This window comes from Acinonyx jubatus, chromosome B3 (genome assembly GCF_027475565.1).
Source record: "Acinonyx jubatus isolate Ajub_Pintada_27869175 chromosome B3, VMU_Ajub_asm_v1.0, whole genome shotgun sequence".
NCBI classification, from domain to species: Eukaryota; Metazoa; Chordata; class Mammalia; order Carnivora; family Felidae; genus Acinonyx; species Acinonyx jubatus.
Genome location: NC_069386.1, coordinates 136,350,247 through 136,376,419, shown reverse-complemented (window position 1 = coordinate 136,376,419; position 26,173 = coordinate 136,350,247). Strand labels below are relative to the sequence as shown.

The 26,173-nt window shown below is 40.7% G+C and overlaps 1 protein-coding gene across 1 annotated transcript; it reads right to left on the bottom strand.

Moving 5' to 3' along the window:
• Positions 1-1,152: 1,152 nt before the first annotated feature.
• Positions 1,153-26,121, bottom strand: GSKIP (GSK3B interacting protein). The gene is made up of 3 exons (XM_053224913.1): positions 26,050-26,121; positions 5,072-5,330; positions 1,153-2,871 (listed from the first exon to the last, which is right to left on the bottom strand). The coding sequence occupies exons 2-3, from the start codon at positions 5,306-5,308 to the stop codon at positions 2,710-2,712; spliced, it is 399 nt and encodes a 132-aa protein (XP_053080888.1). The 5' UTR covers positions 5,309-5,330; positions 26,050-26,121; the 3' UTR covers positions 1,153-2,709.
• Positions 26,122-26,173: the final 52 nt, after the last annotated feature.

Below are 26,173 nucleotides of genomic sequence, written 5' to 3'. Positions count from 1 at the left end.
AAAAAGTATGAAGACGACGAAAATCACCGATCTTATCACCTACTGATAGCTCGTGTTAACACTGCAGAACATTTTATTCTTCCCGTTGTTCGAAAACAGATCACAGTTTTAGATATCTTTTTTTCACGTGGTATAATTTTTTCCCGTTGCCATTTTTTTTCATTATTTTTTGAAGTTCATTTTTGAGAGCGCATGAGCTGGGGGGGGGGGGGTTGATGTGGGGAGGGGTGGACAGAGGAACTGAAGGGGGCTCTGTGCTGACAGCAGAGAGCCTGATGTGTGGCTCGAACTCACAGATCGTGAGATCATGACCTGAGCCAAAGTGGTCAGTGCTCCACTGACTAGCCACCCAGGCGCCCCTTTCTTCATGATTTTTAACAGCCGCACATTTTTCCATCAGGAGGACGTAGCATAACAACCACTTTTTAGAGCCTTTCCAATGTTTCGTTAGAGAAAATGAATATCCTTGTAGTGTATCTTCTGCTGAATCATTTCCCTATGCTAGATAGCTAAGATACTACCAGTCCATAAGTTAAAAGCTTTTTATAAAGGCTCTATTACCAGTGTTTTCCAGAAAGGTTTCAATATACCCTCTGATAGAATGTAAGAGTGCCCCTCACTAAATCCTTATTGAGATGATTATATTTAAATAAGAGAAGTTATTAAATTATTAGGTGAAATACACAGCTAACCCTATTTTCCTTTCCTTTCCTTTCTTCTGGTCAGGTTGAATATCTTTCAAGTGGTTCCTGAACATCTATATATTTTCCAGAGTTGTCTGATCATATTATATGCCCACTGTTTCCTTTTTTTCTTGTTGACTTGTAAGAGTTACTTATTTAGAGGTTTTCTTTTTTTCCTCCCCCTTTTTGGGGGAGTGAAATCAAGGCTTCCTTTGTCTTTTACTTGTTACTTTGTCTTACTAAATTCTTTAAACAACCTAGATGAAATTGTTTTAGTGTCTGTATAGCTTTATTAATGTCTTCTCTCTGTGTTCCTCTTTCATAATAATAAAAAGAGCAAATCACTTGACAACAAAATGTAACAATATGGAATTCAAAAATGGACACAAAAGCTCCTGGAACCAGCCACTTATCACAAAACGGACAATGTCAATTTTCGAACATACAATCACTTTTGTTCATACTTAGCTCAGAATGAGTAAACAGAATTTTATTCAAACTTTACAAATCTCCTTTACATTTATTTAGCCTGAGAGTAGCGTGAGAAAATCCGACCTGCAGTTGGACTTCACTGCCCAAACAGTTAGCATCTGAAAATAAAGTTGTGAATGAACACGCATTTAGCAAACATAGGTAGAGCCTTGCGGTGACCTTTGACAATGAATACTGATACAAACCAAACTTCAATCTGGTCTACATGACCTTCAGAGCCTAAAAGTACCTATTGCCTAATCATGATTCAAAAAGGTCCGCAGATGACAAATTACAAAGGTGCGTCCAGATGCAGAATGTAGTTCAACATTTCCACAGCTGCTGCTTTAGATTGCTACTAAAAAGTCAACGCCCCGATCCTTCGTATCCCACGTGTACTTGAAACCATGTAGCAGCATGGCACAGTTTATTTTTTATAAATATTAGTACCTGTAATCAAATATAAAAACCAAGTCTCCCTCTTTTAAATATTAAGCTTCTGAATGTTCCACTCATCCTTTGGTTTCAAACCCACACGATGCACTCACATTACATTCAGATTTAGCATGGAGACGGCACACTGTGCATCTGTTGGGAAAGGGCGGGGGGTGGGGGGAGCTGTGGGAATACCAGAGCACTGCATTAGAGAAAGCAAACGTAGAAGCAAAAATACTTTCTGAATATATACTGTACATTATGTAAACAAACATTCATAATAAGAATCAACACAGGCCAAAATATTGTCTTCTAGGACATCAGAATCTTCATCCTTTTCAATCACACACACGCTGAAGATGTTTTTTTGTTAAGAAAAATGGAGCCTGTTCCTATATTTGCTTATGTGCTTCAATATCTTGGAAACAAGTGATTACTACATTCATTTGCTAACGGTTTGTCCTCTTAGTTGGCTGGCTGTTGCAAACAAGGAATACAGAACTATCATTTCAGTACCTGTTTTCCATTTAATACTAGCGAAGTAATATATATAATTAATTCATCTTTATCAGTCCATATTAGTAATATAAATAGATTAGGTGAAGCAGTGAATTCCAAAATTTGTGCAGGGGAAACTAGTTGATAATTTGTTTCCGATAAGGCTAGTAGCAAAATAATTACTACAAAGTCAGTCCAAGCTAGTAGCAGACCCCTGATTCAGCAAGCTGAATCAAAGTCCGAAGTTAGGTCATTTTAATTCCTGTCTATTACTGTGCAAACCTAGAATTTCCTATGTAAAAGACAGTGCTGGCAGCATTGAAATCCTGAAACAACAGAATGAAATACTGATTAGGTTTTGAAACGCAGAGATACTATATGAAGAAATTTGAAGGTCTTAATGATGGTGTCACAGCAATGGCCTCAGGATTCCCTTAATGAATCCAAAACTAAGAGAATCCATTAGTCAATAATAATATGAGTCAAAAGCCTAAATTTGAAGCAAGAAATGATAGACCTAAAACCAAAGATGCGTTTTCCACTATGACAATATGTAAGAATTTCAAGCTTTATGTCAACATTTTGTACCAGCAGCAGCTCCCTCTAGAAGGAAAAAGCTTAGTCATGACTGTCCATCCCTTTTCAAAGCTTCCAGTCTTTGAAGGAGTGCGTTTCCAAATGCTTCCCGGTAGGCAGGGCTGAGGGTATCCAGCAAAGAGTAGACTGTTTCATGATAGGGGGTGTGTAAGTGATCGTCCACTTGGTCAAAAGCATAACCTACCACCTACAAGAGAAATGCAACAGTGAATTAAAGAACCAGACCATCTCGGTACAGAAAGCAAAAACCAAGGGTTTACACAGGCCATTCCCCAACGACATGATTTCTCAATCAATAGTCAGAATATGCAGATTTCTTTTTTAAGTTTTATTTCATCTTATTTGAGAGACAGAGACAGTGTGATGGGGGAGGGGCAGAGAGAGGGAGGGAGAGTATCTCAAGCAGGCTCCGTGCTGCCAGCATAGAGTGCGATGCAGGGCTCGATCTCACGAAACCGTGAGATCGCGATCCGAGCCGAAACCAAGAGTTGGACGCTTAACCGACTGAGCCACCCGCGTGCCCCTAGAATATGCATATTTCTAATCAGTCTGAAACCTGGGAACACCACCAGCTTTAAAATGCCCTCTTTATCATTCTTGTCTCAAAATGTAAAAGTTTAATTTACCTACTCCTGATCTTAAAAAGTAATGTAGAAAGCTACACAGAACCAGTATTTCATTTTCATAGACTGGAATGTCTTTCTATTTAATCTGACATATATTAAGGATCATTAATTAAAGGCACATCATAGATAATACATATATCAGTCCATATTTTAAAGATTTACAAAAATTATTTTTCACTTATTCCTTTTTCAAAATTTTTTAAAAGATCTTATCTTTAAAGAATCTCTATTGATCATGCTTTACAATTAGTTACATTACTAGTTTAACGTTATAAGCACGTTACTTATCTGTCAGGGAAACACGTGCTCAGCCCTGTGAGATAAAAGGAATGCTATTCTGTGTGTGCGTTGTCTTTAAACACAATGAGAGCTTTTTTCCCCAACAAGATGAATCTGGGTTCACCAGCACAGGGTAGGGGGAAATCAATTTAGTTTTTGTTGACTTGACCAAAGCATGTGAATTCCATATATGAACTCTAATTTTTTATGGCATCTACTCAAGTCATAGAAGATGCAAGTTTATGTTGGCAGTGGCACTGTTTTTGCTTTAAATGAAAGGCAGAGGCAGGCATCCACAGACGACGAGTCACCCCTCTTCAGAACGGCCGGGCCGCAGCACCGTCTGCTTGGATTATAGTTGCGTTTGCCCCTCTCTTCCTTGCTAGACGGTAGTTTTCCTAGTGGATGGGGATCATGTCTTACTCATGGTTTGATTTTCAATTCCTGACACAGGACAGCTGCTCAGTAACTTAACTGAGTAAAAGTGCAAAAACAAATATTTGGATACCTATGTGCCAGGTTTGTAAGTGATCTAGACCTTTCTGCAAGCTATTCATATAATCATCCCCCCATCCTCTTTAGTTTTCTTACTCCTTCCTTCCTTCCTTCCTTCCTTCCTTCCTTCCTTCCTTCCTTCCTTCCTTCCTTTTTTCCTTCCTTCCTTCCTTCCTTCCTTTTCTAGTCTCTAGGTTATAAAGAAGCAAGGACTCAGAGAGGCAGAATGACTCACCCAAGATGACTCAAATTCACACTGGCTTCTCACTCTCATCAGAATCCTTCCTACCTTCACACTGTCACCTTGGAATTAATCCATGTAAGATCACATTAATTTATGCAGGGTCATGTATCTCTACTCTTCATTTGCCTATTTCTGTTTTTTTTTTTTTTTAAGTTTATTTATTTATTGAGGGAGCGAGCGAGCGAGCATGCGAGCAGGGAGCAGGGGAGGGGCAGATAGAGTGAGAGGGAGAGAGAGAGTCCCAAGCAGGCTCCACGCCCAGCACAGAGCCTAATGCAGACCTCAATCCCACGACCCTGGGATCATGACCTGAGCCGAAATCAAGAGTCAGATGCTCAACAGACTGAGCCACCCAGGTGCCCCAGAAGAGACATTTTATGAGACGTGGGAAAAGGTCCTCTTAACACAATGATCGCAAAACTCATCCAGTGTAGAGAATGCCTGATTTTGGCGGGCATATTTAGCTACAGACAAGAAATTAGTTACTTTGGGGGGGGGGGGTGATGATCAAAGCAAAGTAACACTCTGCAAATCAAATGGTTTTTCTTTTTCAAAAAATCCAACTTCCCCATGTTGACCCAAAGACTTTAGAATCAGTAAGAATTCGTAGGGAAAAAAGTTTCCTTACAAAAGTCTTGGAACTGCTGAGTGTCCTCAGTTAACACCCCTCCCGCTCCCCGACCCCTAAAACGGTAAAGACGGCAATAAATTTTTTTTTTTCCCTAAAAAGAAAGGTGACTTACCCTGAGCCCTGCTTCAGTCAGCTCCAGGCAGTATCTGTTCCTCTCTCTTGTTTCCACATTGATATAGGCCACATCATCTGCACAGCGCAAGTTTTTTGAGACAAACATGTTGTTAACAGCAAAGAGAACATCGTTGACAACTGCTTCAGCTTCTAGCTTCATATCTTTCATATCAGCTTCTTCAAAACCATTAAGCTGCGCATCTTCTTCAAATCCTGACATGCTACTTAGCTCCATGGGATTACAGTCTGTTTCCACTCTACAAAGAAGCAGATATAAAACGTGTTTACAGACGGACATGCCAAATATTATTGTTTGATGAAAAGTAGCTACGGCCCAATAGAAAACAGTAATGAATTAATAACAACTTTTAGGGAAAATACTGTCTAAAACCATTTTTGGGGGGTGCTGGGGTGGCTCAGTCGGTTAAGCGTCCGACTTCGGCTCAGGTCATGATCTCACGGTTCGTGGGTTCAAGCCCTGCGTCGGGCTCTGTGCTGACAGCTCAGAGCCTGGAGCCTGCTTTGGATTCTGTGTCTTCCCCTCTCTCTGCCCCTCCCCCCTCGCTCTCTGTCTCTCAAAAATGAATAAATGTTAAAAAAATTTAAAACCATTTTTGATTGTTTTTCACAGACATATACAGATTTTCAAAAAAGAAAAGACCTAGGTTCTCCACTCCTCCCCCACAGTGACACTAATTCAGAATATTAGTTTTTAGCTATTTCAAACAATGTCTCAATAAAAATCCTAGTACATTCTTCTTTCTAATGTGTAATTATTTTTCTAGTGTAGGTATTTAAAATTGGAATTGCTGAGTCAAAGTGTATGCTCATTTTAACTTTCAACAGACTGCTGATTCACCTTCAAAAAACAGGCTGTACTCATTTATACCCTGTGAATAGAATATGAGGGACTATACTCTTTTTCACTACCCTCTTGACAATCTTTTCTAATATTTACCCATTTGAGAGGCAGAATGAGGCCTCAGTGAGTATACATTTTTTCGATTAAACATCTTTCTGAATATTTACAGGGTATTCTTAGTTCCGAGATCATACAGCTGTAAAAAACAGAAATGGAAATGAACTCAGCTCGTCTCTGAAATCAGAATACAAATTCTGACCTACTACACTACACTACTCTCAATAGCTCCTTTTATGACTTTTGGATTTGGGGTTTTAAGAAGGCCTTCCCCATCCGATGATCACATTTTAAAAACCTCTTAAGCACTCTTCTGAGCTCTCATTCTCTGTATGTGTAGTTAATTCTCTGATCCAGCTGGAATTTATTTTGTGTAGCTTTATTTTTGAAATGGATGGCTTACTGTCCCAACAACATTTATTGAATGACTCATGTTTTCACCACTTCTTTGAACTGATCCAAAGATTATAATTTGAAAAATATTATTTCTCAGGCGAACTCAATCCAACATTACTGCCGGCTGCTATGTAGTTCTAGCTTCTCTTCTGTGACTGGGGTATCAGTGAGCATTGTTAAAATTTGAAATACACAAATGAGAAAAGTTAATGAATGTCAGATTGCGTTGGAACGTAGGGAGGCTTCTTTAGAAGAAAATATGGTTTCTTTTTACCCGCAGGCTTTAAAAGTCAGTTAAGATTTCATTTCTCTGAGCTAGAATAAGCATCCATTGTCCTGAATATAGTATGATTGATTCTCCAACTTGTTATGAATATTTATATAATTTTTCTACTATCTTAAAAATTCCAGCTCTTTTTCTACAGGTACCTCAATTGTGGATGTCAGAAATGATAATCATCACATAAAAAAGATGTTTATATGAGAAATCTTGACAAGCTTTTAAAGCAAGAGTGTAATTCATTGTAATTAGGACTTTAATGATGGAGAAAGATGAAGAATCCAACAGCAGAATGAAGACATCCTCACAGGTCAATAAAGTTAGTCATCCAACTGTTCTGTAATAATTATCACCAGTGGACAAAAAAGACACAACTTTCCTAACTACAATCTTTTAGAAGAGTTTTTCCTAGAATGTCTTTACATGATGCATAAAATAGACATGTTCAGAACTGCTGGTGATGATATATATACATGAAACGATATTGAAGCAGTATTCAAGATATTACAATTTTATCTTTTGTTGTTTTTAACAGGTTCTTGCTTATCGATACACTTTCCTTTTCCTAACAACACTTCCTTCTCCTACTGAGTCAGGTAACCAAGCAACATGAGTGAGACTGACTCCAGTCCTGGCTAAAGACTGTCCTAATCAATGCATGAATTCTTTCCAGTCACTTCAATCCAGAACAGTTTGAGCGCACAGCCCCAGTTGTTCCCGGTGGCCATCCTGAGACAGGAAACTAGCCCAAGCATGATCCTGACAGTGGGGAAGAACAGAGCTAAGAGATACAGAGGGAAATGGGGCCAAAGTCCTGACAGCTGTCCGACCTTCACATTTTCAGTTACTGAATCCAACAATTTCCCATTCTTTACAGGCAACTGAAAGCATCCTAACTGATATACAAGTCTACCCAAAATGAAAAGCAGTGACTGATCTAGCTTGTCAACGGTTTTTTATATTTATTTGTTATTTATTTGGGGGTGGGGGGAAGGGGCCGAGAGGGAGAGACAGAGAAAGAGAATCCCAAGCAGGCTCCATGCTAAGCATGTGGGGCTCAATCCCACGAACCGTGAGATCATGACCTGAGCTGAAATCAAGAGTTGGATGCTAAACTGACTGAACCACCCAGGTGTCCCTAGCTCTTCACTGGTTTTATAAAAGTAAAGAGATTTTAAAAATGGGGCCTTCGGATCGAGTCTTGCGAGCCTTGCATCGGGCTCCGCACTGACAGCACGGAGACTGTTTGGGATTCTCTCTCTCCCTCTCTTTTCGCCCCCACCTTGCGCATGCATGTGCTCTTTCTCAAAATAAACTTTAAAAAAATAAAAAATTAAACTCTGATATTTTTGTGCCTGTCACGCAGAAAGTGCCTAATAAAAGCTCTGTAAAACGTGAATAGAAGTATGCATCTGTATTAGCTTCCTATTGCTAATGTAACAAATTACCGCAAATCTAGTGGCTTAAAACAACACGTTTCTCTTCCTATAATTCTGAAGGAGAGAAATCTAAAATCCAGGTATCAGCAGGAATGTAATACTTCTGGAACCTTCAAAGGAGAATCTGTTTTCTTGTCTTTTCTAGCTTCTAGAAGTTGGCGGTATTCCTTGGCTCATGGTCCCTTCCTGTACCTTCAGAACACATCACTCCACCCTCCGGTTCTGCAGTGACACCTTCCTTTCCTGACTCTTGACGTGGGCACCCCTCTTACAAGGAGCCTTGTACTTACACTGGGCCTACCCGGACAATCAAGGATATGTCCCAGACCCACGGCCCTAGAGTTAATCAAACCTGCAAAGTTCCTTTTATCATATAAGGTAACATACTCAGTTTCTGGAGATTAAAACACAGACATCTTTGGGGGCCATTATTCTGTCCACCACAGTGTCTGTACCCTATTGGCAGGAAAGGAGTATGAAGACAGTCAAAGAGACTTCATTTTCTGACTTTCTTTTTTGGAAGTTATAATTTATTTTTAATACACACACTGGATGGGCAATGTAAAGTACTAGGCAGTTTACATGGTTCTCTTAAAAGAAGGCTCAGAGCACCTGCCAAGCTTAGTGCTTTCTTTGGAAAGGTTCCTTAATTACAGGCTCATGCTTTGTACTCTGTCACTCCAGGACCATGATCACAGCAAAATACTGGGGATGGTGTTTCAATTAAAGGTACCATGTCAAGGCTGGCAAGGGGTTTATAAAGTATCCTGAGTCAAGAGCTCTGTCCAACTACTGGACTCCGGATGGCGAGTGGCCTATCCAAACAGATCCTCTCATGAGTAGATTGAACACAGAGCCAAAAAACAGGAAGTCGGTTGGTGGGGACAGTGCAGGAGCTACAGCAGAGAGACCAGGGAGCAATAGGGTGGCTTTATCACTGGGACACTAAGGAAATGGTTTCTACATTTCTGATTACGCATTCCAGGAACAAAAATACTTTGAGCAGACACCTTGGTATATGTCTACTTAGACACATATTCTACTACAATTAAAATATTACAAACACACAAATATGAATTTAAACTATTTTCTCTTACTTCTCAATGGATTATCTCGTGTACCTGGCTGTGGAGGCCTGCACCACACAGGATGAGGGGATGCATGTCCGTTTCGGTGAAGGGACACTACTGGGATTACTACTGACACCTTGGAGCTGCAGTCTGGTTACCAGAATGGTTCTCTCATCAGTATGAGAATCTGGTAAAAATCTTTGGTTTCCCTTTCTGCAGGCAAAACAATTTATCATCATATAACAAATTCTAGACCCGACAGAACTTTGTGCAATGACAGAAACATTCTTTATCAGCACAGAATACAATAGCTACCAGCAAGCTTGGTTAGAGTGACTGAGGAACTGAATTTCAAATTTTATTTCATTTTCATTCATCTAAGTTTAAATAGTGGTTCCTGTAGCAGACAGCACACGTATAGACCTTTGTGAATACTCATGAGTAAAATGATTAACATGATTAACTGAGTTTATACTATGGTTGAAAAAAATCAGTAGATAGAAAACTACTAAAGGAAACTTATTTTATATAGGAGTAGCAAGATTTAGAACTACATGTTAGAAAAAACATTTTGAATCTTAGCTACCCTATGGAGGGTAACTAACCATTTTGTTTCAAATGGTAAAAAGTAATGAATTATTTTTACGTTTTGTGATCTTGTCAATTTAGACTCTACGTTTATTAATTGAATACCGTAATCCACTGTGCATCTATATATCCAGCATTTTTCTAAGCATTAGAATACTAATTAGAGGTTTCTACTGGTAGCTTAGTTTGGGGAATAAGACAAGCACATAAAATACGTACATAAATATTAACGCTACGCACATGCATCATAATTATAACCTAAGAAATGTACTTAATCGTGAGTGGCAGATAATTAGAGAAAGCAATGTTTTTGTCCTACTACAAACTTACCACTAAACTTGTACGAACTTGGGCTGGTCATGTAACCTCACTGGACTCATGGTTTTCTCACCTATAAAATAAGGGAAATAGACAAATTCTTTACTGCTCTTGAGAGCTCTGACATTCTGTGATCTATGATGCAATTGTCATTTATGATGCGGCTTGACTTTGACTCATGGAACAGGTCAGTCAAAACTGGTCTTGAATGAGCACAGATGAAATTATGGGTAAAGCAGAAAGAGCACAGATGAAATTATGGGTAAAGCAGAAAGAACCTTAGAGCTGTGAAGAATTCTTCATAGGGAACAGAGCATAAGCAAAAATCTGCATGGGGTGTGGCAGGAATTCTGAGGAGACTAGTCTAACTAGTCTAATACAAGGACAATGTTAGGAGAGTAATAATAGATACAGATGGCCCAATTTGATGGGTGCTGATGCCCAGACAGGAAAATTTGATTTTGATATAATAGTTTTAAGCTTTGAGAATGGTAATAACAACGTCTTTATATTTAAAGTGGGTTTCTTTTAGGCAGCATATAGTTTGGTCCTGCCTTTTTATCCAATCTGACAATCTTTACCTTTTAATCGTAGTGTTTAGACCACTTATATTTAACATTACTATAATTATTGATATGGTTATTATTTACCTTGTTTTTTCTTTATGTGATTTATACTCTCTTCCCTTTTCCTTCTTTTTCTGCCTACTTTTGGACTGACCACTTTTTAGGATTCTATTTTATATCGTTTGGTGGCTTATTAACTAGAACTCTTTGTGTGTTTTTAGTGGTTACTTTACTCTCTACATCTTTAATTATCATCATCTACCTTCAACCTTGAAGTGATATACCACTTCATGTACAGTATAAGAACTTTACAAGAGTATACTATGTAGCCTTTGTGTTATTTTTGTCTTATTTTACTTCTACGTGTCAGAAACTTGATAGTACATACTACTTTTGTTTTAAACAGTCAATAATTTTTCAGAGTTTAGATAATAAGAAAACAAGTATTTTATATTTAACCAGATAGTTCCATCTCTGGTGTTCCGCATTCCTTCCTGTTTGTCTACATTTGTGTCTATGATTTGTATCATATTTCTCTGCCTGAACATTTCCTTTAACATTCCTGTAGTGCAGACCCGCTGTTAATAAATTCTTTCAGCTTTTATTTAAGTAAGTCTTCCTTTTACCTTCATTTTTCAAAGATAGTTTTGCTGGGTATAGAATCCTAGGTTAACAGGGCTCCCCCGCCCCACCCCCGCCTTTCAAGACTTTAAAGATGTTTCTCTATTTTCTTGCTTACGTGATTTCCTATGAGAAATCTAATGTCACTGTTACCTCTGTTCCTCTTGGTGTAGTTTTCCTTGTTTCTTTTACTTGGGGTTCACTGAGTCTCTTGCATCTGTGGGTTTATATAGTTTTGAACAAATTTGGAAAAATTTGGAAATTCTTTTTTTTAAGTTTTTATTTATTTGAGAGAGAGTGTGAGCATGCATGAGTGGGGGAGGGGCAAAGAGAGGGAGAGAGTGAATCCCAAGCAGGCTCTGCACTATCAGGGCAGAGACAGGCACAGGGCTTCAACTCACAAATCATGAGATCATGGCCTGAGCTAAAACCAAGAGTTGGATGTTCAACCGAATGAACCACCCAGGTGTCCCTTGGCTATTATTTCTTCAAACATTGATCTGTTCCTCCCCTCTTCAGGGACGCCACAATTTAATAAACATTAGTCTAAGTAAAGTTGTCCTACTCTTTTTTTCATGTTTTTAGTCTCTTTCTCTTTGTGTTTCACTTTGAAGAGCTTTTATTGCTATGTCTTCAAATTCACGAATCTTTTCTTTTGCTGTATCCAATCTCTTCAACTTGAGTCTTAAAAAAATACATATTTTCCATGTCTCTGCTTAATTTGTTCAGTCTTTTCTCTAGCTTTTTAAACATATGCAATAGAGTTTTAATGTCCCTGTCTACTGATTTGCTATTTCTGGGTTAATTTCAACTTATAGATTTTTCTTACTATAGGTTGTAAACCTAGAGTAAACCTGCTTTGCATGCCTGGTAATTTTTTATTGGATGCCAGACAATGTGTATTTTACCTTGTATGGTCTTGGCTATTTTAATACTCCTATAATTATTATTGAGCATTCTTCCGGGGTATAGTTATCTGGAAACAGCTTGGTCCTTTTGGGTCTTGCTTTTAGACTTTTCAAGGCAGTATCAAAGCTACACTTCACTTCTGGTTAATTTTGACACAACTATAGAGTCAAAAACCTTTCTGAACATTCTGATGTCCTAGGGATTATGAGGTTTTCCACTAAGGGTGATAGGAACAGGAACATCCCTGGTCCTGTCTGAGTTCTGAAAAGTCCTCTAATTCTTTTGGGTAGTTTCCTCACACCTACATGTTGATCAGCACTCAGCTGCAGGCCGGAGAAGGATCCTCTGTGTATTTCTTGCTTTCTGTGAAGTTCTCTACTTTCTAGTATTCCCCCCTAGCTGGCTTCGCCTTTCTGAACTCCTAGCTCCATATCCTCAATTAAGGGAAGGGAGACTACTGGGCTCCACATGGGCTTCTTCTCCTGGTGCCATGGCTAGAAATTCTCTTGAGGCAATAAGCTGGGGCAATGGGCTCATCTCATTTTCTTTTTTTTAATATTTATTTATTTTTGAGACAGAGAGACAGAGTATGAGCGGGAGAGGGACAGAGAAGAGGAGACACAGAATCTGAAGCAGGTTCCAGTCTCTGAGCTGTCAGCACAGAGCCCGACGCGGGGCTTAAACTCACAGACTGCGAGATCATGACCTTGAGCCGAAGTCGGCCACTTAACTGACTGAGCCACCCAGGCGCCCCTGGGCTCATCTCATTTGTATCTTGCTTCTCAGGGATCAGTGTTCTTCATTGTCTGATGCTCTAAGTCTTAAAAGCCTTTTTCTCCCATATATTTTTGCCCACTTTCTCACTGTTTCAGATAGAAGGGGAAATCTGAGCCCTGTCCCTCTGCCTTCGCTACAAGTGCATATCCCAGTAGCCAGTTTTGAGCTAACTTCGTGATCTTATTTCTCAGTTTTTTTTCAGTGATTTTGGACAATCCCATATATATATATTTTAAAAGGTTTAAAGTAATCTCTACACCAAACATGGGGGCTCAAACTCATAACCCCAAGGTCAAGAGTTGTACTGTCCAGCAACCAAGCCAACCAGGCACTCCTTTCCCATATTACTTTGGATCAGCTTTACCATCTTGCCAGTTCCTTCATTAATGAATTAAATACATTACACAAATTTGAGTATAGTTGACACACGATGTTAGTCTCAGGTACGTAACTTAATGACTTGACAAGTTCATATGTTAACGCCGTGTTCACCCCGAGTGTGGCTACCACCTGTCCTGTTACACAGCTATTACAACATCATTAACTGTAGTTCTTAGACTGTGCCTTCTATTCTCATGACTCACTCTATGGAGTTAAATACATTTCTGACACATGCTTACTAAATTTGTATGAGACTCATGTTTCAAACTTTAAAAACCATTGTATTTTGACACTGCAGGTGACCCTTGAACAACATGGGTTTGATATGCATAGTTCCACTTACATGCAGATTTTTAAAATAATGTACTATAAATCTATTTTCTCTTCTTTGTGACTTATTTAGTAATGTCTTTTCTCTACTGATTGTTAAAAATAAAGCACATAATGCATGCAACATACAAAATATATGTTAACTGTTCATATCATTGGTATGACTTCAGGTCAACAGTAGGCTATTGGTTCAGAGTTTGGGGAGTCAAAAGTTATATCTGGACTTTCAACTACATGGGGGTTGGTGCCTGCATTTTTCAAACTTGAGCTGTACTTTCAGACTTTTAATTCTTCAAAATTCAGCTCAGACACATTTATTTCAGGATTCTGTATCTGATCTCAAGAGAGAGTAAATCACTATGTCCTTCTTCCTTTGCATCAGTATTGCTGCAAGTTTTCATACTTCATTGCAAATCAGGGTCCGTGATGTCTACAGCATCAGCACATCTCCCATAAGGCAGATCTTTACTGAATATATATATATCTATATATACATATGTATACACACACATATATATGTATACATATATACATATGTATATATATGTATACATATGTATACATATGTATATGTATATATGTATATATGTATACATATGTGTGTATATATGTATATGTATATATGTATACATATGTGTGTGTGTGTATATATATATACTTAAGTTTATTTATTTATAATCTCTACACCCAACGTGGGGCTCGAACTCACAATCCCGAGATCAAGAGTCACATACTCCACTGACTAAGCCAGACAGGTGCTTCTCACTGAATATTTTCCGAATGAATAAACCAAAGAAAAAACTCTAACTCTCTGCTTCTCAAGCTGTGATACTTGGCCCTGTGACAAGGGGCATACAAAGCCACCGGATAAACACTGTAGACATTCCCCTCAAATACACGTCACTGTTATAGTAACAGTATTAGGTAGCACGATGCAAAATTGCCTAGAACTTTAAAGCACATGGAGGTCTTAGGCCATATCCTCTTCAGGTTATGCCTCCATACCCCTAGAGTTTGCTTCTGATAAAAATATTTGAGTGAAAAATAAAAGAAATACTGCTCTAATCTTAGAAATTAACTCAAAAGGCTTAAAATTCCAGGCACTGGATCTAGCTAGGGGTATAAAATTAGTGAGCAGAGGTGGAAGCTAGTAGAAGGGTAGCAGGTTAGTATCGAGTTAGACCTCTCTAAGTCTTTATATCTCCTCCCACTGCAGTTAGGATACTGTGTTTTGCAAACAGCCAAGGTAATTCTTGATAGCTCTTACTCCATCTGGTGGTATGGTTTTGGAGCTCTGGTAGTGTTTTTGGAAGATGCAGGAAACTGGTTATCAACATATTGATTACTAAGGCCTTTATTCCCAACCTCTTAACTTTTTATCTTCTACTTTTTCTATGGCAAAAAGGAAATATATTATGTTTGCAATAAGACAAACCTGTTTTGAAAACATGATATATTGGGAAGTACAAGGTATAGAAGTGGAAACACTCTTCTTAGAGAAGCTAAGCTGTTGAGATAGTTAAAGTAACTGGTAGCCAGAGAGTTTTGAATTTATCTGCACTTCAAACAAGTGTTTTGAAAGTAAAGATGAATAAAGTTGATTCATTATAATTAGCAACATTCAGGAATCAGCCAAAGCTAGTTTAATCTTTGTTTTCTGTTAACACATAACATTTTGTGTGTTTTCTAAAATATATGTGTTTTGAAATTAAAATCAGAATCATTTATAGTATTACAAATATACAGAATTTTATTAAAAAATATTTTTAATGTTTGTTTATTTTTGAGAGAGAGAGAGAGAGAGACAGAGAGACAGAAAGCAAGCAGAGGAGGGGCAGAGAGAGAGGGCGACACAGAATCTAAAGCAGTCACCAGGCTCTGAGCTGTCAGCACAGAGCTCGAAGCGGAGCTCGAATTCCAGAACCATGAGATCATGACCTGAGCTGGACCCTTAACCGACTGAGCCACCCAGGCACCCCCATGGTATTTGCAATTCAAATGAAAATGGCCTATTTTTCCATTTGTACACTGATTTATAAAATTACTCTGCACCCCATTTCCAACAATGGCAGAGACACACATACACAACTGAGTAATAACGAATCAAGCCAACAGAATTGTACGGTACTTTTGCTGATTATGGAGGGAGCTAACAGTGAAGAAATATACAGATAGCATTAATTTGAGAGGCCTTTTGAACTGCAAATAAGCGGAGAAGATGGTGGCATAGGAGGACGCTGGGCTCACCGCGTTCTGCTGATCGCCTAGATTCCACCCACATTGGCCTAAATAACCCAGAAAACCGGCAGAAGACTAGCAGAACGGACTCTCTGGAGCCAGGCACAGACAAGACGCCCACGGAAGAGGGTAGGAAGGGGCGGAGAGGCGGTGCGCGCTCCACAGACTGGCGGGAGGGAGCCGGGGCAGTGGAGGGGCAGCCTGCCTGGCCAGGCAGAGCCCCCCAGTCTGGCCTGCAAAAGCGGAGGGGCCGGCCTAAGTGAGTTCTGACAGCCAGCGGGACTTAACATCTGAAATGTTAAAAGTCAACAGCTCTACTCAGAAAGCGGGAGGGCAAGAGGACACTGGGAGGGAGAGGTGTTGAGCCCCGGAAAACAGAGCTCAGCTAGGCGGGGAACAAAGATGCTGGCCAGCGCCATCTCCCCCTCCCATCCCCCAGCTGAAATCCCAAAGGGAACCAGTTCCCGTCACTGACCTTGCTTGCACGGCACAAACACCCAACACTGTGCTTCTGTGGATCCATCCCTCCGAGGGGTCTGCCTCCCTCCCAGGGCTGCAGGGCCCCCCCCGCAGGGGACCACCGAGGGCAAAGCAAGCTGAGTCTGCCCCTCCTGCCCCTGTGCGCCTTGCGGATCCACCCCGGCTAATACGCCAGATCCCATTCAAAGCAGCACCACAAGCCTGGCAGTGTGCAAGTAGCCCAGACAGGGGCCACACCACTCCACAGTGAGTCCTGCCCCTGGGGAAGATAAGGTAGACACCAGTCTGACTGTGGCCCCAGCAGTGGGCTGGGGGCAGACATCGGGTCTGACTGCGGCCCGCCCACCAACACAAGTTACTCCGGACCACAGGGGAAGTGCCGTGCGGTTCTGCTGCCCCAGGGACTACCCAAAATGACGAAACAGAAGAACTCTCCTCAAATGAAACTCCAGGAAGTAGCGACAGCTAACGAATTGATCAAAAACGATTTAAGCAATATAACAGAACAAGAATTTAGAATAATGGTCATAAAATTAACTGCTGGGCTTGAAAAAAGTATAGACAGCAGAGAATCTATTGCTACAGAGATCAAGGGACTAAGAAACAGTCATGAGGAACTAAAAAATGCTATAAATGAGGTGCAAAATAAAATGGATGCGACCACAGCTGGGACTGAAGAGGCAGAGGAGAGAATAGGTGAATTAGAAGATAAAATTATGGAGACAAAGAGGAAGCTGAGAAAAAGAGAGAGAAAAAAATCCAAGAGTATGAGGGGAGAATTAGAGAACTAAGTGATGCAATGAAATGGAACAATATCCGTATAATAGGAATTCCAGAAGAGGAAGAGAGAGAGAAAGGGGCTGAAGGTGTACTTGAACAAATCATAGCTGAGAACTTCCCTGATCTGGGGAAGGAAAAAGGCATTGAAATCCAAGAGGCACAGAGAACTCCCTTGAGACATAACTTCAATCGATCTTCTGCATGACATAGCATAGTGAAACTGGCAAAATACAAGGATAAAGAGAAAATTCTGAAAGCAGCGAGGGATAAACACGCTCTAACATATAAAGGGAGACTGATAAGACTAGTGACGGATTTATCTACTGAAACTTGGCAGGCCAGAAAGGAATGGCAGGAAATCTTCAATGTGATGAACAGAAAAAATATGCAGCCGAGAATCCTTTATCCAGCAAGTCTGTCATTTAGAATAGAAGGAGAGATAAAGGTCTTCCCAAACAAACAAAAACTGAAGGAATTCATCACCACTAAACCGGCCCTACAAGAGATCCTAAGGGGGATTCTGTGAGTGAAATGTTGCAAGGACCACAAAGTACCAGAGACATCACTACAAGCATGAAACCTACATACATCACAATGACCCTAAACCCATATCTTTCTATAATAACACCGAATGTAAATAGACTAAATGCTCCAACCAAAAGACACAGGGTATTGGAATGGATAAAAAAAAACAAGACCCATCTATTTGCTGTCTACAAGAGGCTCATTTTAGACCTGAGGATACCTTCAGATTGAAAGTGAGGGGATGGAGAACTATTTATCATGCCACTGGAAGCCAAAAGAAAGCTGGAGTAGCCATACTTACATCAGACAAACTAGACTTTAAATTAAAGGCTGTAACAAGAGGTGAAGAAGGGCATTATATAATAATTACAGGGCCTATCCATCAGGAAGAGCTAACAATTATAAATGTCTATGCCCCGAATACGGAAGCCCCCAAACATATAAAACAATTAATCACAAACATAAGCAACTTTATTGATAAGAATGTGGTAATTGCAGGGGACTTTAATACTCCATTTACAACAAGAATAGATCATCTAGACACAGGATCAATAAAGAAACAAGGGCCCTGAATGATACATTGGATCAGATGGACTTGACAGACACATTTAGAACTCTGCATCCCAAAGCAACAGAATATACTTTCTTCTCAAGTGCACATGGAACATTTTTCCGAAATAGATAACATACTGGGTCACAAAACAGCCCTTCATAAGTATACAAGAATTGAGATCATACCATGCACACTTTCAGACCACAATGCTATGAAGCTTGAAATCAACCACAGGAAAAAGTCTGGAAAACCTCCAAAACCATGGAGGTTAAAGAACACCCTACTAAAGGATGAATGGGTCACCCAGGCAATTGAGAAGATATTAAAAAATATATGGAAACAAATGAAAATGAAAATACAACAATCCAAACACCTTGGGATGCAGCAAAGGCAGTCCTGAGAGGCAAATACATTGCAATCCAGGCCTATCTCAAGAAACAAGAAAAATCCCAAATACAAAATCTAACAGCACACATAAAGGAAACAGAAGCAGAACAGCAAAGACACCCCAAACCCAGAAGAAGAGAAATAATAAAGATCAGAGCAGAAATAAACAATATCGAATCTAAAAAAACTGTAGAGCAGATAAATGAAACCAAGAGTTGGTTTTTTGAAAAAATAAACAAAATTGATAAACCTCTAGCCAGGCTTCTCAAAAAGAAAAGGCAGATGACCCAAATAGATAAAATCATGAATGAAAATAGAATTATTACAACCAATCCCTCAGAAATAAAAGCAATTATCAGGGAATACTATGAAAAATTATATGCCAACAAACTGGACAACCTGGAAGAAATGGACAAATTCCTAAGCACCCACATACTTCCAAAACTCAATCAGGAAGAAATAGAAAACTTGAATGGACCCATAACCAGTGAAGAAATTGAATCAGTTATCAAAAATCTCCCAACAAATAAGAATCCAGGACCAGATGGCTTCCCTGGAGAATTCTACCAGACATGTAAAGCAGAGATAATACCTATCCTTCTCAAGCTGTTCCAAAAAATAAAAAGGGAAGGAAAACTTCCAGACTCATTCTATGAAGCCAGCATTACTTTGATTCCTAAACCAGACAGAGACCCAGCAAAAAAAGAGAACTATAGGCCAATATCCCTGGTGAATATGGATGCAAAAATTCTCAATAAGATACTAGCAAATCGAATTCAACAGCATATAATAAGCATTGTTCACCATGATCAAGTGGGATTCATTCCTGGGCTACAGGGCTGGTTCACCATTCGCAAATCTATCAATGTGATACATCACATTAATAAAAGAAAAGATAAGAACCATATGATCCTGTCAATCGATGCAGAAAAAGCATTTGACAAAATTCAGCATCCTTTCTTAATAAAAACCCTCGAGAAAGTCAGGATAGAAGGAACATACTTTAACATCATAAAAGCCATTTATGAAAAGCCCACAGCTAACATCATCCTCAATGGGGAAAAACTGAGAGCTTTCTCCCTGAGATCAGGAACACGACAGGGATGTCCACTCTCACTGCGGTTGTTTAACATAGTGTTGGAAGTTCTAGCATCAGCAATCAGACAACAAAAGGAAATCAAAGGCATCAAAATTGACAAAGATGAAGTCAAGCTTTCATTTTGCAGATGACATGATATTATACACGGAAAACCTGACAGACTCCACCAAAAGTCTGCTAGAACTGATACATGAATTCAGCAAAGTTGCAGGATACAAAATCAATGTACAGAAATCAGTTGCATTCTTATACACTAATAATGAAGCAACAGAAAGACAAATAAAGAAACAGATCCCATTCACAATTGCACCAAGAAGCATAAAATACCTAGGAATAAACCTAACCAAAGATGTAAAATATCTGTATGCTGAAAACTATAGACAGCTTATGAAGGAAACTGAAGAAGATATAAAGAAAAGGAAAAACATTCCGTGCTCATGGATTGGAAGAATATTGTTAAAATGTCAATACTACCCAAAGCTATCTACACATTCAATGCAATCCCAATCAAAACTGTACCAGCATTCTCCTTGAAGCTAGAAATTTGTATGGAATCACAAAAGGCCCTGAAGAGCCAAAGGAATTCTGAAGAAGAAGGCCAAAGCAGGAGGCATCACAATCCCAGACTTTAGCCTCTACTACAAAGCTGTAATCATCAAGACAGCATGGTATTGGCACAAAAACAGACACATAGACCAATGGAATAGAATAGAAACCCCAGAATTAGACCCACAAAAGTATGGCCAACTAATCTTTGACAAAGCAGGAAAGAATATCCAATGGACAAAAGACAGTCTCTTTAACAAATGGTGCTGGGTGAACTGGACAGCAACATGAAGAAGGATGAAACTAGACCACATTCTTACACCATTCACAAAAATAAACTCAAAATGGATAAAGGACCTGAATGTGAGACAGGAAACTATCAAAACCCTAGAGGAGAAAGCAGGAAAAAACCTCTCTGACCTCAGCCACAGCAATTTCTTACTTGACACGTCTCCAAAGGCAAGGGAATTAAAAGCAAAAATGAACTATTGGGACCTCATGAAGATAAAAAGCTTCTGCACCACAAAGGACACAATCAACAAAACTAAAAAGCAACCAACGGAATGGGAAAAGATATTTGCAAATGACATATTGGACAAAGGGCTAGTATCCAAAATCTATAAAGAGCTCACCAAACTCCACACCCGAAAAACAAATAATCCAGTGAAGAAATGGGCAGAAAACATGAATAGACACTTCTCTAAACAAGACATCCAGATGGCCAACAGGCACGTGAAAAGATGCTCAACATCGCTCCTCATCAGGGAAATACAAATCAAAACCACACTGAGATATCACCTCACGCCAGTCAGAGTGGCTGAAATGAACAAATCAGGAGACTATAGATGCTGGCGAGGATGCGGAGAAATGGGAACCCTCTTGCACTGTTGGTGGGAATGCAAACTGGTGCAGCCACTCTGGAAAACAGCGTGGAGGTTCTTCAAAAAATTATAAATAGATCTACTCTATGACCCAGCAATAGCACTGCTAGCAATTCACCCAAGGGATCCAGGAGTGCTGATGCATAGGGGCACTTGGACCCCAATGTTTATAGCGGCACTTACAACAATAGCCAAATTATGGAAAGAGCCTAAATGGCCATCAACTGGTGAATGGATAAAGAAACTGCGGTTTATATACACAATGGAATACTACTTGGCAATGAGAAAGAATGAAATCTGGCCTTTTGTAGCAACGTGGATGGAAGTGGAGAGTGTGATGCTGAGTGAAATAAGTCATATGGAGAAAGACAGATACCATATGTTTTCACTCTTATGTGGATCCTGAGAAACTTAACAGAAGACCATGGGGGAGGGGAAGGAAAAAAAAAGAGGTTAGAGAGGGAGGGAGCCAAAATATAAGAGACTCTTAAAAACTGAGAAGAGGGGCACCTGGGTGGCTCAGTCCATTAAGTCTCCAACTTTGGCTCAGGGCATGATCTCACGGTTTGTGAGTTCGAGCCCCATGTCAGGCTCTGTGATGACAGCTCAGAGCCTGGAGCCTGCTTCAGATTCTGTCTCACTCTCTCTCTGCCCTTCCCCTGCTCATACTCTGTCTCTGTCTCTCTCTCTGAAAAACAAATAAGCATTAAAAAAAACTTAAAAAAAAACTGAGAACAAACAGGGTTGATGGGGGGTGGGAGGGAGGGGAGGTGGGTGATGGGCACTGAGGAGGGCACCTGTTGGGATGAGCACTGGGTGTTGTATGGAAACCAACTGGACAATAAAGTTCATATTAAAAAAAAACTGTAAATAAGCATCAGCACTATACCCCCATAAACAACCTTTCCTTCAAAACCAGAAATTACAAATGAAATTCTAAGAAAAGTCTCAAATACCAAACGCTTAAAATAAAAATCCTCCCAGCATTAGTTTGTTTCCATGTAATCCTCTAGGTTATGCAGAGGATTTGGTCTACACTTAATATAATATAAAGTACAGTATAAGCAACATAAGAGAAATCAATATCCAAAGAGATATAAAATAGAAAACCTTTCTGCTTTCCATTTCAACTCTGAATTGGCTCTCTACCAGGTTCTGAGCAATATGCCATCACCAGCACCTTCAAAAAATTGGAATACCTCACTGGTGCTATCAGTTATTCTGGTAGATTGTGTCACCTTGTATAAAGTTTCCAAAATCATTCCTTATAACATCATACATCAATTATTTAGGAACAAGCTCTTACTTCGTCCGTTGGTATAATCTTTGTGCTATGTTAGTGTTTTGGAGGATTTATGAACTGGTTACCAAGGTATTTATCACTAAGTTGTTCATTCTCTACTTAATTTAGTAGGCTTTGCTGCGTTTCAACACAAATTTACAGCATCAAAGAGCTGAAAAAAGACTGTGGATTTGTCCTTGATGAGAAAACACAGTGCATACACACGGCATAAAAGAATAGAGGCGGCATGATTTCAAGAGCAGTATATAGAGTTCATATTTTCACTTTGAGAGGTTGACATTGCAAAAGTCCACAGAGGGCTGGAACGCAGTATCTTAATCATGACTACTTTTATTTGATTTTCAGCCTGGCAAATCCTCTCAACATGGACAAGAAGTGGCCAGTATGGTGCGGTGGTTAAAGGGTCTTGAAAAGGGCAGCAATCTGAGCTCTGCCACTTACTCTGAGACTTGGGGCAAGATACTTGAATCTCTCTAGTCACACAGTCCTTCCTCTCTAAACAGAGCTAACCCCAGCCCCTACCTAGAGGGATACCCCAAGTACTAAATGAGTGAGTTTATGGAAAGTGCTTAGCATGGTGCTAAGCTCAGGAAATACTGTCAATTATTATATATTAAAAAGATATATATCATATATCAGATATATTAGATATAATATATAATATATCAGATATATGATATATATGATATATATATATATATTATATGATATATATATTATATATATATATTAAAAAGATAGCTAAAGACCTGACCCTGAAACTCAAGCAACTTAACTCTGAGTTTGGTCCTCTTCACACCATGTAAAGTGCCATGGCCGTTGCTGTCTTGTACAACTCCCAGGACCATGCGACGTGGGAGCCCTATGGCCAATAATCCTACCTCAAGTGCAAGTCTCAAAAGGCCAAGAGCATTTCATCCGCTTTCCTTTTGCTTCACACATTAACACGGATTTCTTTGAAGGATGTACGTAGCTCTGGTATACAGCTTCTAACCCGTCACTTCAAAGCCTTTTACAGAATTCTTAAAAAGTTGACAGTGTTCAGTTGACGGTGTTTCTTCACTTTCCTCATTTAATTAGCACTAGGTGTTAACATTTTGCGATGATGAAAACACGAAAATGGCACTGGGATTTACGGTGAGTTCATACCCTATCTGAGCTAAAGGTGTAATAATGCTATGTCCTAAGCCTTAACATTTATGCTGAATTTCTCCTAGAAAACATAGCATGCACAAGGCAACACGCTTAACACTCAAAGGGAGCATGTAAGTTGTAAAATCTTCCGATTTTTATTTTTCTTTACTGATGGAAATTTCAGGGGTTTCACGGACAGCCTGAAGGCAATTCTGTATTCCAAAAGAAGTCACATGTCACTCGGACTTGAAAGAAGTCAACTGTATCCATTTGTCAAAAGTCCAGTTCAAATCTTCCAAGGCCTATTCTGATTCCCAGCCAGATGAGATCTCACTTTTTCATCACTTTGTTTATACTCTTTTTATGGCAAACATAATTATCATTCGTACACACATCTTACTTATCATCTTCAAAATACACCCAGAAACTAACTGCTGCGTACTACCTTTACCACTACTACTCTAGTCCAAGCTACTGCCTTCTGTTGCTTGGATTACTGCAATGCCTCTCTCTAACTGGTCTGGCTTTTTCTCCTTCGGTCTTCCCACCTCCAGAACGCAGTTAGCATGACCCTGTGGAAAATTAGGCCAGATTATGTCATTCCTCTCCTCTAACCCATTCACCCACCCCGAGTAAAAGGCCAAAGTCCTTATGGGGCTCTGTAAGACTGCCTACTCTCTAGCCCCAGCTTCAACTCCCCTTCATTCGCCGCTGATGTTCTCTGAACTCACCAAGCATGCCCTTGCCATAGGGTCTGCACCTGCTGTTCCCCTGCCCCGGGAAACAACTCTTCCAGGTATTCCCATGCCTTGCTTCCCAGTTTTCTCTGTCTCTTTTAAAACATCACCTTATTGGGGTACCTGGGTGGCTCAGGTCACGGTTTCGCGTTCTGTGAGTTCTAGCCCCCTCCCCCCCGTAGGGCTCTGTGCTGACAGCTAGGAGCCTGGAGCCTGTTTTGTATTCTGTCTTCCTCCCTCTCTCCGCCTTTCCCCCCGCTCATGATCTGTCTGTCTCTCTTGCTTTCAAAAATAAATTAAAAAGAAAATATTTTAAAAAAATTAAAAAAAAAAAAAACCCACCATCTTATTAAATAAGACAGGCCTTCTCTCACCCCTCTACGTAAAAGTGGTAAATCTCTTCCTTCTTCATTATATCGCTTTATGTTTTTTCTACAGCACGTATCAGCACAGGGCATATGATATACTATTTAATTACTGTTTCCCTTCCTTTCAGTGAAATGTGAAGCTCCATGAGGCCAGACACTTAATCCGTTCACTGCTGTATCCCCAGCACCGAGAACAGTCCCTGGCACACAGCACTCAATAAATCAATACTCACTGAAGACAGTAATGGCCCTTTCACTATAGAACACAAACTCCTTGGATTCTTTTCTACCTTCTCCACATCACCAACTGCGGAGACCTAGATTTCATGGACCCTTAACGAATGTTTTTGAATGAATGAAGAGCAAGGGGAATGAAGTTACCGAGGATGCTTGGGACAAGTCTGAAAAGAAGGAGGGGAACCAACAATCCAAGCAACTACGTATACCAGAAAACACTCTGGTTCTCAAATGAAAAGGTGGTTGTGGAAAGGGGTTTTTCCGCTTTCTCATCTGTCAACACTTCCGGGCTGTCTCGGTGTTTCTAAGGCATTTGTGAAACTTACCCACACCATCAGTGAAATCTCTTTAAACCGGTCGTCTTCATTCGCTATCCCTAATGAAACCGTTGTGTATCGCGGCTCTGTTTAGGTTCACCCCCAATTTCAAGCTCGGCTAGTCTGGATCCTAACCCCGGGCATCTGGCCTCCAGGACACCGAACACCCGCACGCAGGCCTTTCGGGGGGGGGGGGGGGTTGACCAAGTTAACGGCCGGCTCGGCCTCTGCAGGAGTTTCCCCCCAAATGAAGGCAGAAATACGATTGCGCAGATTCCCAGAGCAGCACAAGTACTTCGCCCAGGTTTCGGCGGGGTCCGGAGGCTCTGGCATCGGTCAGAGAAAGCAGTTCTGCCCACAGATGCCTCCCAAACTCAAGTTTCCCGGTCGCCGGTGCAGCACACCCCGCACGAAGGCAGCGCTCTGGAAACTGCCAGCCTCTAGCCAAACAGTACCGAGGACGAAGCTTGGGAAACAATACCTGAAAGAGGCGGGGGACGCATAACTTGCTGACAATGGGCACCGGTCCATACCGGGGGCGGGAAGGACGTGGAGGTGCTGCAGCCCTTCGCGTGGGGCCCGCGGAGCTCGGAGCGCCGGTTTCCGGGGTCGGGGTCCCGGGTGACCGCACGGCCCAGGCCAAACGCACCCTCAGACCCCTGTCAACGCGGCCACCGGGCCCCTTCCGCCGTCGCCCCCCACGGCCCGGCCCGCCGCGTCCCGCTCGCAGGGCCCCAGGGCGGCCCCGAGCCCCTCTCGGCGGCCGCCCGTCCGCATCCGGCCCCGCGACAGCTCACCTGCGCGCGCCCGGCGTCCTCCTCTTCCTCCCTCCCGGGGCTTCTGGAGCGGCCCCGCGGCGCCGTCCCGCCTCCCGCCCTCGCCCCGCCCCCTCGGAGCCGGAACCGCTCCCTTCAGGGCCCT